The sequence below is a fragment of the Geotrypetes seraphini genome, chromosome 9, assembly GCF_902459505.1.
Source record: "Geotrypetes seraphini chromosome 9, aGeoSer1.1, whole genome shotgun sequence".
Taxonomy (NCBI): Eukaryota; Metazoa; Chordata; class Amphibia; order Gymnophiona; family Dermophiidae; genus Geotrypetes; species Geotrypetes seraphini.
Genome location: NC_047092.1, coordinates 21786178 through 21801670, shown reverse-complemented (window position 1 = coordinate 21801670; position 15493 = coordinate 21786178). Strand labels below are relative to the sequence as shown.

The 15493-nt window shown below is 42.4% G+C and overlaps 1 protein-coding gene across 2 annotated transcripts in view; it reads right to left on the bottom strand.

Annotated features, from left to right (window-relative positions):
* NCAPH2 (non-SMC condensin II complex subunit H2) overlaps positions 1 to 15493 on the bottom strand; it is a 79260-nt gene that overhangs the window by 41254 nt on the left and 22513 nt on the right. For both annotated transcript variants that reach the window (XM_033958146.1, XM_033958147.1), the window contains exons 6-11: positions 12346 to 12417; positions 8714 to 8793; positions 7534 to 7688; positions 4935 to 5036; positions 3282 to 3397; positions 559 to 630 (exon numbers count right to left, since the gene is read on the bottom strand). In XM_033958146.1, coding sequence (XP_033814037.1) covers positions 559 to 630; positions 3282 to 3397; positions 4935 to 5036; positions 7534 to 7688; positions 8714 to 8793; positions 12346 to 12417 — 597 coding nt within the window. The remainder of the gene's footprint in view (positions 1 to 558; positions 631 to 3281; positions 3398 to 4934; positions 5037 to 7533; positions 7689 to 8713; positions 8794 to 12345; positions 12418 to 15493) is intronic.

Below are 15493 nucleotides of genomic sequence, written 5' to 3'. Positions count from 1 at the left end.
ACATTCCCCAGTGCTAGAAGTCCACCAGCTAACCAGGTTGACCAAGTAATGCTGTCCATAAAAGAAACATCATACTTCCCACATCAAAACATCTTTATTTATCAACCTATATCTCTTATGAGGTGTTTTTTTTTTGTAATGAATTAAAAAGTACCACCAGCCACAAGAAAGAATGGAATACATCCTCCACTTCGATCATATCCTAAATTGCTGAAAACAAAACTACAGGTGGGTCTTGTGCGGTCTGGGGGCACTAAAAGAAAGACCTCATGTCTGAAAGGGTCCCCCAAGATCAGACTGGCTCCAGAGGACAAAAAGGATACTACACAACTTCCAACAGCCCTACACTAACCAAGGGAAGACTGCAACAACTTACCACACCTGCTGGAGACTGAGAACAGACTGTTTGTATAGGGGGACTGCACAGCCACTTGTACTACATCCAAAAGTTTGTCTCAGTCTCCACCTGCTGTGGAGTGAGCTATTACCCATCAGTGAACTGTACCGGTCTGGAGGGGCGCTAAAGAAGAGAGCTCTTAATCTTACTTCTTTTTTTACCTTCACTTTAGCAGCAGACCCAGGAACTGGCCCCCTCTCTCGAAGCATGTATGCTTTCTCTTCAGGCAGAGCCTATTGGAGAAGAGGAGAAATCTTATTCAGAAAACTATACCAGGCTTGTCCACCTTTTTCTATCAGGGGCCACATTTTATATTTTCTATCAGGGGCCAAATAACGCACCGCCATATTTTGTCATATGCTTTGTCAAATAGTGGCAAAATACAACAGTGCGTCGTCCCCTCCCAGCTAGCTCTCTCTCTGTGTCTCTTCTACCTGCAGCCTTCATCTACTCTATTTTCTCTCTCTCATGTACCCCTCCCCTAGGCTTTACCTAGTCTCCTTCCCCTCACCTGGCTTCAGTTGCAAAACAATGAGCTTTCTGCATTCCCACCCTGACTCGGCTCTCTGCAAGTATGAACTGCGTGATGCTGGAAGGTAAAATTAGGTCTTACCTAATAATTTTCTTTCCCTCAGTCACAGCTGACAAATCCAGACAGATGGGTTATGTCCATCTACTAGCAGGTGGAGATAAAGACCACGAGAACTCACAGCAGCCATTTTTGTTCATAGCTCTGCATGGGGCAGGAGCATAGGAAGATCGCTCCTGCCCTGCTTCACCTCTAGACCACTAGGCTTTAAAAGTAAGGTATGGAGAGATCTGGGAGGCAGGAGGGATTCAAGGATGGGTCAGGGTTTAGAAACTCACAAATAACCGAAATCGCAAGTCCTAAACCTGCACATATGGAGAGGGACCTGTATGGATTAACATTGCTTTGGGATGAAAGTTCAAAGCCAAGATTAGCCAAAAAGCCTCCCCTCCTGGAATTGGGCAACTTGGCAGCTGGGGGGGGGTATTTGTGCGCTAGTAATAATACCAGTAGAAATTTATTTCTGATGCTTTTAATTTCTTTTTATGCTGAAAAATGCACATGCAAAACTTAGGAGATTTCTTACTAAAAATTAGTGCAAATTACCTGCAGCAGAGTCCATAGGAATAACCTGGTTCCTGTGGCAGATAACTTGAACTAACCTTTAGTAAAAGGCCCCCTGTATGTAGTATTTACTTGGCTGACCATGCTTTTTAAAGCACTTTAAAGATAATGAAAAATCTGCAGATACATGGATCTATGGGTCCAGCCCTTCTTATTTGTACTTGCATTCAATGTACTTGTATTCATTGATACTATATCGCTGACTGTCCAGCTCCTCTTATTGTAAACTGCCTCAAACTACCATGGCTTTGTCAGTATATAAGAAATAAAATTTTAATTATTATTATGGTAGCTGACCCATAGCATTTGCATGAAAGCATTTCGTTGATACTGCAATTGCAGGAAGGACTGTTCAAGACTAAATACTGAGATCGCAATGATTTTAATCCATGGATAAATAAGTCATCAAAAATTACATTATAAGCAGATGGATATTCCACTAACCAATATAGTCAGACATCACCAGCTTGTTTGAACCAGTCCTTAATGAGAGAGAGTGCATTTGGTTGAGCAGTACTCAGTAAATTTATGTTTCTCGACACTGAAGGAGTAAGGATGGGAACAAAGCCAAAACTTGCAAGGACTGGGACAAACCTTTGTCTCCATGTCATTCTTTAATGAATTTTATGTGAACAAATGCAAAGTAATGCATGTAGGAAAGAGAAACCCAAACTATAGCTACATGATGCAAGGTTCCACATTAGAAGTCACTGCCTAGAAAAAAAGATCACGGTGTGATCATTGATAATATACATTGAAACCCTCTACTCAGCGTGCAGCATCAACAGAAACTAAGAAAGCAATAGAATGTTAGGAATTATTAGGAAAGGAATGGAGAATAAAACTGAGAATATTATAAGGCCATTTTATTCCTCCACGGTGCAACCACACCTTGAATATTGTGTGGAATTCTGGTCAATGCATCTCAAAAAAGATATAGGGGCTAATGTTCAAAGCACTTAGACACATAAAGTACCACAGAAATCTATAGTACTGTGTGTGTCTTAAGTGCTTTGAAAATAAGCCTCATAGCGGGATAGGCTAAAAAGGCTAGAGCTCTTCAGCTAGGAGAAGAAAGAGCCAAGGGGAAATATAATAGAGATCTATAAATTTCTGAGTGGCGTAGATCTCTTGGATCAATAATTGACTAGAGTCCTTCTAATTTCTTCTGGAGATTAAGAGGTCAGCTGCCCCCAACAAAGTGAACAAGTTATGTAGATTGAGAAAATTGGAATAAAATCCTTGTCATCTCTTCAAAATGGGCATTTTCTTGATGCTTCTGCTTGAAGAATTAATTATACGGTATTTCTGTTGCTAAACAGACATAGTAACATAGTAAATGAGGGCAAATAAAAACCTGCTTGGTCCATCTAGTCTGCCCATCAATCACATTCATTATCAACTCATGATTAAAAAAACAATGCAATAGTAGTATTAAAAGAAGAGAACAGCGTGTCAAGGACAATGAGGCAATAAGCAATAGAAGAATTGGTTCATTAGACTTCACAGGAAAGATTAGATTAGAGGTAAATCAGGCAGATAGTATTAGACATGGCAAGATGATAAAGAATTACACTTATAGTTACAAGCAGAGATGCTGCAAATTTAGTACAATAAAGCTTGGAAGGAAGCAAACAGAATTATTGAGTGGGATGCCACAAAGAATAAGGACATGAAAAAGATGGAGTCAGGGGAAATACTATAGCCTAATTAAAGAGTACAAGCCATTACCTTCTGTTGTTCAATGTGCTCTTTGGTCACCATATCCATCTCTGCATCTGTTTCATGGTGTTCATTGCAAGGTAAGAAGTCCTCTTCTCCTCCGTCATCACCATTGTGTGTGGGTGCTGCAGGAACATGATCAAAACATTGTACTACTTAACGTTCAGTAACTGATCCCAAGTACTGTCTGGGCATTGTGCTCAATGCAAAATAGAAGACTGATTAACCTAAAGGTATAACCAAACATGTTCTCTTCTACTCTAGCAGCTCTATCATTGTGAAACACTAGCCCTCAAGAGCAGAAGCTTCTATCAGATAATGGGCAATTTTATAAACTGGTGAAAGCTTGGTTATTAAAACAGGTATATGATAACGGGGGAGTGGGGGTGGAGCCCTTGATATGAGCCATTGTGGGTTGGAATTTCATACTGTATTGTTATTGCATTCTGCTTGTATGATGGGATACATTTTGATTACCGTATGTACTCGAATATAAACCAAGATTTTGGTTGTCTCGGTTTATATTCAAATACAGCCAAATTTAAACAAAACTCTTGTCTCGAATGGCAACCAATAGAGTTGTAAATGGTAGGAGTTGACATGGTCATATTTTTTTAGACCAAAGATCAAGCGGACTGCTGTATTTTGTATTAGTATTAATCTGTTAGATTATATTACAGTAGTCCAGGACAGACAAGATTGATGACTGTACCCCATTGATCCATAGGAACAGGAATCACCACCTTAAGATCAGCAATCTCATTAGTATGTCTTGTACTGCCAGACATTTAACAAGATAATTGCAGTGAGAATCCAATAAATCTGTGATAGAGCAGGCCAACTGCAATTTATGGTCATTTTGCACTACATCTAAAACCCAATGGTAGGACTTTTTTTTTTAAGTTCTTACAATTTTTTTTTGTGTACGTCTCAGAAGAGTGGCAAGCCAACGGAGGAGCTGCATGCAATTCTATCTCATGAATATTCATGCAAATCTATCTCATGAATATTCTCTGAAAAACCTGAATGGTTGGGGGGTTCCCCAGGATAGGTTTGTGAACCACTGTCCCAAGCAGTAATCTAGGATGAATATAGTTAAACTAAAATTCTCTATAATACTATTGTTAACCATATGTTTATGGCAATTTCTGGAGGGGGGGCTTGACATTCATCTACCAAGGACTAAGAACCCAGGTCCTTGGACAGTTGCAGATTCTATGATAAGGGTTGGGGGTATGAGGAAGGGAGGGGGTGTTTAAAATTTGATGACTGGTGTTCTCCTAATCTTGTTCTAACACCTATGCTATCTTGTATTCTCTGTTGGATATTTTAATCCTTTTAGTGTGTATTGCTATTATCAATAAAATTGTTTGATTTTAAGGCCAAATGGGATAGACACGTGGGATCTATTCACAGAGAAAGGTCGGGGAGGGTCATTGGGGTGGGCAGACTAGATGGGCCGTGGCCCTTATCTGCCGTCTATTTCTATGTTTCTATGAACATAACCATATATTTATGGAAAATAAAAGAAATAATAAATCAAATTTTAAAAAATATGCCAAGTACAGAGCTCCGTTTCATCACCTTCATCAGGAGCGGGGTTCAGTAGAAATAGGAGGGCGACAAACATGCTGCTATGACAAGGCTCTGACATGCTCTCACCTCCATCCTCAGAAAAGTTCAATATTGGCGTTGGTGCCTGACATATGGAGGTCTCCATCAGCAGGTTCCCATTGTCATCATTCAGGCCTTCATTCTGCAGTCCTGGAGGGAAATGATGCAATACAGAAATTCAGACAAATAATGGGGAAAATAAGAATCTTTTTAAGAACCTCTGATTAAGATAAGTCTGTCACTTAAAAGTTCATACTGGTATAAGAGAAGTTTTTGACTGCTGTGGGTGGCGAAGAAAAGTATATTCATACCATTGAAATATATGCAATGATTGGGTGGTGAGGCGATATTCTTGGGGCTCTGGCCCCTTGTTTTTGCTCATGTCTCTGAGCAAATTTTTTCACGTTTAGAAATGTTTGAGTTTTTGCTATTTTTCACAAAGGCAAGCTCTGGCATCACTGAGACATTTAGATCTGTAATGTTGTACTAGCTCAGCTTTAATGAAAGTAAACCCACAAAAACTACTCAAGATTCAACCCTCAACACACACATCATGCCTCATAAATTTAGTTGCAAAAGACTCAGATGGAAAGCAGCTTCTACCTCAATTCTTCCCATAGTGTTCACTATTAGGTCATACTGGACCTGCACTAAACAAAGAAATAGATGATGATTTCAGATTGTCTAGGTGTAACCCTATAAATAGCTTATAGGAGTGAAACTAATTGCATGTGATTAACTAAAACCATTATAGATTTGCTAATGTTAGGGAAATTTACTAATGAAGTAAGATTGACAAGAAGTCATATTACCAATGAACCAAATATAGATATAGTGGCAAAATGCAGTCATATGCAATTTATGATTGGATGTTAATTGAAAAGACTTAACTAGACTGGAAATGCACTAACTTACATATGAATAATAATGAAATAATATCAAAGTTAAGAAAATAGCCTGCACTCATAGCTTGACGAGAGACACTTGGGTAGATACTGCCTAATTGTGCAGGCTATCTGAGTACTCTCCCATGAAGGCCTTTATGTTTTAAACTTCAGTTTGTCAATGGAGCCTTTCAGCCTGGACTGCAAAATACCTCCTTCCTTAGGTGGCGGCCGCACGGACTACAATATCTATTCCACTTGTTTTTGGAGGATGGTAGATTGGCCACCTTTTCGGAATTACATCGGACATTTGATTTACTGGACTCTGATCTTTTTGCTTATTATCAGCTCCGACATTACGTACAATCTCTACCAGTGGATCACCTTACTGAGGACAACCAGGATGCACTTTCTGAACTTTTCAGTCTGTCGGCACAACAGAGGATTCCTCTTCGTTTTCATATTGTGGGTGTCCGGGAATGTCAACCTGGCACCAACTTGGACATTTTGGCTGCAGCATGGGCAGAGGATTTACAATGCGATTTAACGGCACAGCAACTGCAGCGAGTACTGAGACACATTCAGAAGGTATCTCCTAATATTACTCATTGGGAATTACAATTGAAGATTGTTTTGAGACTTTATATTTCTCCGGAACGCGCAGCCCAAATGGGGATTACTGCATCTCATTCTTGTCCTAAATGTGATCGAGCTCATGCTTCTTTGGGTTATATGCTTTGGACTTGCCCCCAAATTTTACAGTTTTGGATACATTTGGGACACTAAATTACGTCACTTTGGGGGAGGCGCTGGCTCCCGCAGCCGAGAGCATTATTCGGCTATTACAATATAGCTACCCCTAAACCTAAGGGAATGTCCGCCTTTGTAACCAGAGTGCTTCTGATGGGGAAGAAAGCAATACTCACTAACTGGCTGTCCCGAGATCCTCCTTCATATGCTCAATGGAGATCCTTGATGATAATACATGCTACATTGGAGCGGAGATTGTTGGGAGACCTGGACCGTGGTCTGGGCCGTGGTCTGGGCCGTAGATTCTGCCAGACCTGGGAATGTTTTTGGCTGGATCTTACCCCACATGCCCGTAGTAGATTATTAAACCTCTAAATTGGACTCTTAGTTTCGCTGTGGCATTGGACTCCTGGGGGGGGAAGGGAACTGGGGGGGGAGGTGAGGTTGTAGTTATGTCTAAGTGATTGCTTCTGCTTATTGTACTTGTTTCTTTACTGCTTATATGATTGAAAACTAATAAAAATTATTTGAACATAAACTTCAATTTGTGTCTGGCTGTTAGTCCTCAACTTCACTCAGAAATGGAAGAAAAGGGCCGAATAGGAAATCTGTCTAATAATGTCAGATGTCACCATATGGCAGTTCTAGGTTATCTGGATAAAAACTGAATATTGTCACTATCTGGGTAATTACCAGGACCATCCATGCTCCACCCTGGCATTATCGGAATAGTATTAGTGCGATCACTAACGATTTTCTATTGTACTATCTGGCTAGGGCAGCTGAAAATTGCTAGATAGACCTGGCCAGCAACACCATCTAGATAGTAGGTGCTACTACCAGATAAATATTTAAATTCTGCTGATATTTAAAAACATGACAAAAAGATTTTTTTGAATTCTCATTCTGCTGTTCAAAGCTAAAAAAACAGGCTTCCATGTGCATTCTGCAAATGTTCATGACCCTGAAAGATAATATAGGAAAGATCCAAAAGAACAAGCATCAAGAACTACCTGTAACATTCTGGTTCACCTCCCTCTGATTTTGCCGAAGAAATAACTGTGTTGGAGACATTCCAGCCACTTCTAACATGAAGGCCCCACTAACATGGGGAGTGCACGTGTTCATCCGAAAATCCTTCCTGCTGGCAAGAATCTCCCCCTTCCAGCTTAATAAAAAGTTTTAAAGAAAGCATATTTATCAAAAATTGATTCTGGACAACAGTTCACAGTAGAAATAATATATCCCACTAGATTAAGAAGCCTTGCTCCTGCATGGAAATCATTGCTTTTCTGAGGTATTAACCAATTAATAAAACCCTTACATACAACAACATTGTTCAAAAAATATGTTTTTTAGTCTCTCTGGCAAAAGTGAAGGTGATGTTGAGGCCAATTCAAGGGAAATTTTAAAAACCTATCTCAAACGGTCCATCAAAGCAATTGAAACATCCATGGAGAAGGTAATTTGTGGAATAACTTGACAGTACAAAGAACGCAGATAATAAAGACTTCCACCAATGAAAATGTATTTATTTATTTTAGGCTTAATTTTCTGAAGTAGGCTCTGAAAACTGTAAGGCTGTTTATACCTATTCAGCATACCATTTTAGATTCTTTAATTTGTAATTTTTCACTTTGTGTTTTGTATTTATCTTTTCATTACTTTTTATCCTTTAGTTCTTTTAGGGCTGCATTTTAATCAAAATTTTAATCATGGTTAATTGTGGGATTAAAGAGGCATTATTTATTTATTTTTGTTTCCACTGCAGCCTCTTGTGACAATGGAGGGTAACCTACCCAGAGCCACAAAGAACTGCAGTGGGGACAAAAATACCTACCTACCTTTAATTGCATGATTAATCACAATTCAAATTTTTAATCAAAGTGCAGCCCTAATTTATTTAAATTTAGCACACTCCTTTTCTTTGGTAGCTCAAGATGAGTTACCTTCAGGTACATTACTTATGTCCTTATCCCCAGAAGGCTTATAATCTAAGTTTGCATCTAAGGCAATAGAGGATGAAGTGACTTGTCAAGGGCATAAGAACCATCAGCAGGATCTGAATTCTGGCTCTCATCCTACTGCTCTAAATACCAGGATATTACTCCAGACTAACTGAAAACACAAAGAGCAAATGAAGGCCACAAGCCTTCATAAGAAAAGCAGTTATCTGGGCAGATGTGCAAGTACCTGTATAGTGGATTATTCTTTTTCTCCACTTCTTCAGGTGGAACTAGAGCCATAGGAGTCAGAGGAACAATATTCACAACCTATTAAAAGCAAGAGATACCAGCTCAGTCATTGAAAGAGGAGAGACGTGCACAGCAGAGTTAATTCACACTATTATATCCAAGTCACAATTTCCGTTCAAAGAATACATTTTATAATGATCCATTAACAGTGACCTGGGATATCATTTATTGAATTTACCCACCTTTATTCAAGAGCTGTTGACCCACTTGCTATCCCTGCTTCTAGTATACATAACTACATTACATTAGTGATTTTTATTCCGCCATTACCTTGCGGTTCAAGGCGGATTACAAGAGGATTTCTGGACATGTCCAGAGGTGTTACAGAGTAGAGTGGGTTGCTTCAGAGGATTGAAATGTTTCATACGGTGTTGGTTAAGGCAAAATTTCATAAAGCCCATAAGACTGCAAAGCCCATGGCTACAGAAGATAAATAGAACACATTTTTTGTACCTACATTCCTGGTTAAAAGATTTTTCAAAATGGCTTACACATTACATAAAACAATAAAAGTCAGAAACATGGAAAAATGGCTTTAATCCCCACTTTAATCTCACCCCTAAAATGCCTTCACACAATACCGGTAAAAGCACGTATTCTAATCTAATCTAATCTAAACCTTAAGTTTATATACCGCATCATCTCCATGAGAATGGAGCTCGACACGGTTTACAAGAACTTAAAATAGTGGGTAGAGAAGAAGAAAAAGGATTACATGAACTTATGTGTAGAAGGGGGAGAGAAAGGGGGGAAGGATAGAGCTACAATTTGCTGAAAAGCCAGGTTTTCAGTTGTTTGCGGAATAACTGAAGGGAGCTCAGGTTCCGCAGCGGGGTGGTGAGATCGTTCCAAAGACCTGTGATTTTGAAGAGAAGGGATTTTCCCAGTTTGCCTGAATAATGGATGCCGCGTGGAGAGGGGAAGGCTAGTTTAAGCCTTTGGGCAGTTCTGGAGGAGTTGAAAGACAGTGGGATAAGAGGAGGCAGGATTCCGTGAATGATCTTGAAAGCCAGGCAGGAACATTTGAAATGGATTCTGGAGATTATTGGGAGCCAATGAAGTTTGGCAAGGAGTGGGGAGGCATGGTATTGTTCAATAAACATGGATAAAGCTTGAAACAGATACTTTCACCACATTTTCTGGGGTTGAATCAGCCTATGGATGTAGTAGCCAGCCAGTGGTAAGAGTGGAAGCAAGCAGGCATGTATAAGAGTGCTTGGCCCCAGGGACTCGTAATATATGCAGTGCTTCTGATTCCTGTTGTCTTCCACTCTCTCTACAGGGAGAAGATGAGAAAAGGTAAAAGGAAGAAGGAAGGGGAGAAAGAGGTTGGAGGAAGTGAGGAAAGACATGAGAGGTAAGAGTGTGAAGGAGAGGTATGGAAGAGGAGGAAGACAGGCAGTGGGGAAAAGATTAGGCAGAGAGATGAAGAATATGTGATAGGAGCAGGAGAGGGATGTAAGAGTGCTGAGAGAGAAGGGATGTGTAGCAGAGGAGCAAGAAGAATGAAAAGTATAGGTGGGATAAAGAAATAATGTTGGAATGGAATAAGCACATAAAACAAAGATGGCAGCAGGGTTGAAATACTGAGAATACAGAATGGGAAACAAAAAATGGAGAATTCAAAGATGGAGAGGGAAACAAATAAAAAACAGCTAGAGAAAACAGGAACGAAATTTAAAGCTTGAGAAATAAAAATAAAGGACGAAAATAAGAACAGAACAGGAACAGGCAGCTAAAGGGTTTGAAAATATTTTACTGAACGGCTTTGAAAAGTTGCAACTGAAAAAGGTGGGAGGGTTATACTGGTGGGGTTGGACATGGGGTGAAGGAGGAGAGCAGAGATGGCAAGCACTTCCAAATCAGCAAAAAGGGGAAACAGAGAAAAAAAGCTTTGCATCCTGCCTGCCCATCCAAGTTAATCTGGGAAGAGGTAAGTTATCCTCTACAATTTTTACCTACCTACCACTCCCCACCAAAATAATAACATATAAATTATATCTCAGTATGTACTTTTTACTTACACAAAGAGGACAGTTTTTAAATAGCAGAATTCCAGTTTTACCTGTGAAAATTGCTTAGAAAATTGACCCCTGCCTTCAGTGATGAAGAGAGTAACTAGGCCATTTTCACCAAGTCAATTTTGTTGCATGCAACCAGAAGATGCTAATGCATTTCAGTTTGCCCTCCACTTAAAGCATGTGCTTTCCTCTACCAGCAATAAAAAAAAACAAAAAAAAATAACAGAACTTAAAAGAAAGGTACTCCCCCAATTCAGAATTGTATCAAAGATGGCGGCTTGAAAGCAAAATAAACATTGCTGGATCAGGCTTTTCTCATATAAAGAGTACATAGAAAGAATGCATGCTGTTCACCGCAAGAAAGGACACATCAGGAAAATTGAATTTCCTGAGAGCTTTCCCTATGACTGAAGAAAGGCAGTAAGTCCTGCCCTTTGGAGCTGGATCTGATCTTACATAGACCCCAATGCAATCCATGGTTCCTTTATTGCTATTTGAGTCCACAAGGCAAAACTTGCAGTACCTGCAGCTGGCATAATACTTCACATGCTTGGAGGCCTGACATGACTTTGCTCTTCCCTCCCAGGCCCTTGCGCCTAGCATAAACTGTTCAGTCCCTCTGAAAGAAAGATAAGTGACACACAAGGAGCTCCTTAGTCCAACCAGCTTTGAATTCCCTCCCTTCCCTGCAGGCAACTTCTTGCCTCAAATTCTTGCTATCCCGGGCCATACTCTTCTCCTTGTTGCTGCCAGCTTTCTTTTTCTATTTTATTGTTTTAAAGCCACAGCTTCCTAAACAAACTGATCTTAGCCTGGAAGTGGAGAGAAAGAAGGCAAGGCGAGCCACCGGCTTCAAACCATATAGCCCAGAGCACTAGACCACAGCAGAAGGAACAGCTCAGGAACTCCAGAGAAAAGAAGGGCCAGACTCCTTCAGGTCATCACCCACAGCTTCAAGTATAGACTCAGGCAGAAGAAAAGGAACCCCCCACTGATTGCCCAAAACCATCCCTAGGCCAACTAGCCAAATCAATCATCTGCTGGAGACACAATACAAAGGAGCACCAGGCTGCATGATGTCTTACATAGGGCAGTAACTGGAGATACGATGTGCAAGATGTAAAAGTTTTGCCTTTATTGGAGAAAATACAATGTAGCATTCCAAAGAGATAGTTCTTTTGTATGGATCCTGTGTACTCATAAAAGAGGACCATCTCTTTGGAATGCTACATTGTATTTTCTCCAATAAAGATAAGACTTTTACACCTTACACATCATACCTGCAGTTTCTCTCCTTGTTTTGGTTGTTGGACTTTAAATTGCAGATCGATTGGTTTTTTGTTTCGTTTTACATAGGGCAGTATCCACAAGCATTTGATTATCCTCCATTTGCTACTAGAGCAGTATGATTCACATGCTAGGTCTGGGCTGGTAAACAATTTACTCATTTTTTTTGGCCAGAGTCCAATTTTAAGAAACTACAGAAAGGACAAAAAATATAATAAAGGAATGTGATGTGATAAGAATCAGATAACATAAGAAATCTTACATTGGGGGTCTGCTCCTTCCTCATATCCACATTAGACTTGCTTGGATCTTGAATGTCATCCAAATCCAGGAACTGCAGGTATGATGAGACAAGTGTCAGAGCTTAAGAAAAAGGATACTATGTGTAGAAGTCCCAGGCAGACAACAACAAAAAGGACCCTATATTTGGTCTCTTATAGTGTTCTGTACAAGTTTTAGAAATGACAAGAACAGATATAAGTACATAATAAGAGTATTTTTCAGTGGCAATAAAAGGAAAAACAATTCCTACTTAACTTAAAGGAGTGCTGGTAGGTCCCGACATGGACCATGTTTCGAGGGTCTTTTTCAAGGAACCCAAAGGAGGTGTTGATAGTTTCAAATGCCAAGGAAATAATTGCTGGGTGATGTAGACAAGAAAAATTATACATAAGTTGAAAAAGTCCCTTCCAATCCTTTGAAGTTAGATGAAGGATTAGAAGGGACTTTTTCAACTTATGTATCATTTTTCTCGTCTACATCACCCAGCAATTATTTCCTTGACATTTGAAACTATCAACACCTCCTTTGGGTTCCTTGAAAAAGACCCTCGAAACATGGTCCATGTCAGGACCTACCAGCACTCCTTTAAGTTAAGTAGGAATTGTTTTTCCTTTTATTGCCACTGAAAAATGGAGAAATTAGGTTCTTACCTGCTAATTTACTTTCTTTTAGCTTCTCCAGACCAGTAGAGGTTAATCCTTACGAATGGGTATATATCTAATCATGACCAGCAGGTGGAGACTGAAAACAAAACTTTGGGACAGTATATACTATCCTCCCTTCTCTATTTCCCTCAGTCTGCCGAATAGCCAAGCAGAACCAAGAACTGGAAAACAGGAAGAAAACAATACAGTGGTGCCTCACACAACGGACGCCTCGCACAGCGCACGCTGCGCACAACGAACTTTATGTCTTGATTCGTACAACGAACTTCGTTTCACACAACGAAGTCGCCCGAGCTGCATCCTTCCGCGCAGGCACTGCGCTTAACTGCCCTCTCTCCGCCTGGCTCCCTCTTGCCCCCCCGACTCCCCGACACGATCGGGGCAAAAAGGAGCCCAAGCCCTCTTGCCCCGCCGATTCCCCAACTCCCCGACAATATCGGGCCAGGAGGGAGCCCAAGTCCTCCTGGCCACGGCGACCCCCTAACCCCACCCTGCACTACATTACGGGCAGGAGGGATCCCGGGCCCTCCTGCCCTCGACGCAAACCCCCCCTCCCCCCAACGACCGCCCCCCCCAAGAACCTCCGACCGCCCCCCCAGCCGACCCGCGACCCCCCTGGCCGACCCCCACGACACCCCCAACCCCCTTCCCCGTACCTTTCTGTAGTTGGCCGGACAGACGGGAGCCAAACCCGCCTGTCCGGCAGGCAGCCAACGACGGAATGAGGCCGGATTGGCCCATCCGTCCCAAAGCTCCGCCTACTGGTGGGGCCTAAGGCGCCTGGGCCAATCAGAATAGGCCCGGGAGCCTTAGGTCCCTCCTGGGGGCGGGGCCTGAGGCACATGGGCCCAACCCGACCATGTGCCTCAGGCCCTGCCCCCAGGAGGGACCTAAGGCTCCCGGGCCTATTCTGATTGGCCCAGGCGCCTTAGGCCCCACCAGTAGGCGGAGCTTTGGGACGGATGGGCCAATCCGGCCTCATTCCGTCGTTGGCTGCCTGCCGGACAGGCGGGTTTGGCTCCCGTCTGTCCGGCCAACTACAGAAAGGTACGGGGAAGGGGGTTGGGGGTGTCGTGGGGGTCGGCCAGGGGGGTCGCGGGTCGGCTGGGGGGGCGGTCGGAGGTTCTTGGGGGGGGCGGTCGTTGGGGGGAGGGGGGTTTGCGTCGAGGGCAGGAGGGCCTGGGATCCCTCCTGCCCGTAATGTAGTGCAGGGTGGGGTTAGGGGGTCGCCGTGGCCAGGAGGACTTGGGCTCCCTCCTGGCCCGATATTGTCGGGGAGTTGGGGAATCGGCGGGGCAAGAGGGCTTGGGCTCCCTTTTGCCCCGATCGTGTCGGGGAGTCGGGGGGGCAAGAGGGCTTGAGCTCCCTCTTGCCCCGATCGTGTCGGGGGTGCCAGGGACCACACGGAGTCACCCACCGTACCACCCGATTCGGGTAAGCGCAGGTATCGGTGGGTGGCTTATTTGCGGGGGGGTGCCTTATTTTACATTTTTTTCTAAAAAGGGGGGGCTGTCTTATTTGATGGCCCTGCCTTATCATCGGGGAAACACGGTAGAAAAAAAAAAAAAAAATGAACAGTTAAGTCCCAGTTTTTGCCACTGAGACTCTGCCCTCTCTCACTGTAAAATTAGACTCTACTTAGTCTGTCTTTAAATTTAAAAAATGTGTGTTGTTTTAAAAAACAATTATGTTTTTAGATGTATCTAAATAAAAATAATAACCAAAAATTTATCTTTTTTTATGTCATCTTAGCATATTTTATGCTACAGAACGAATTATTTTTTTTAACATGTATTGTTATGGGAAAACGCGTTTCACATAACGAACTTTTCGCATAACAAACTTGCTCCTGGAACCAATTAAGTTCGTTGTGTGAGGCACCACTGTACTCTGAACAGGAGTAACAAATAACATACCCAAATGCTGTTGGAAAATGCAGAGGAGAAATACCCGAAGGAAAATGTCCCCACAGCTCGCCAGCTAAGCCAGCCGAGCCACAGCCGCTGTTCTTTAATTCTCCCCGGCCCTAGAAAAATACTAGAACCCGCAGCAAAAAACAAAAAACTGCCCGCGAAACAGCCCCAACAACAACTACAACAGACAGGGTGGGGACCTCTACTGGTCTGGAGAAGCTAAAAGAAAGTAAATTAGCAGGTAAGAACCTAATTTCTCCTTCTTTAGCACTCTCCAGACCAGTAGAGGTTAATCCTTACGAATGGGACGTACCAAAGCAGTCCCCTCACGGGCGGGACCACCGAAGGGCCGATACCAGAACACGCTCACCGAACGCCGCGTCCCGACGCGCCTGAACATCTACCCGATAATGCCTAACAAATGAATGCAAGGAGGACCAAACCGCAGCCTTACAAATATCCACCGGAGGCACGAGCGACGACTCAGCCCAAGAAGCCGCCTGACCCCGAGTGGAATGAGCCTTGAGAAACCCCGGAACCGGCTTCTGAC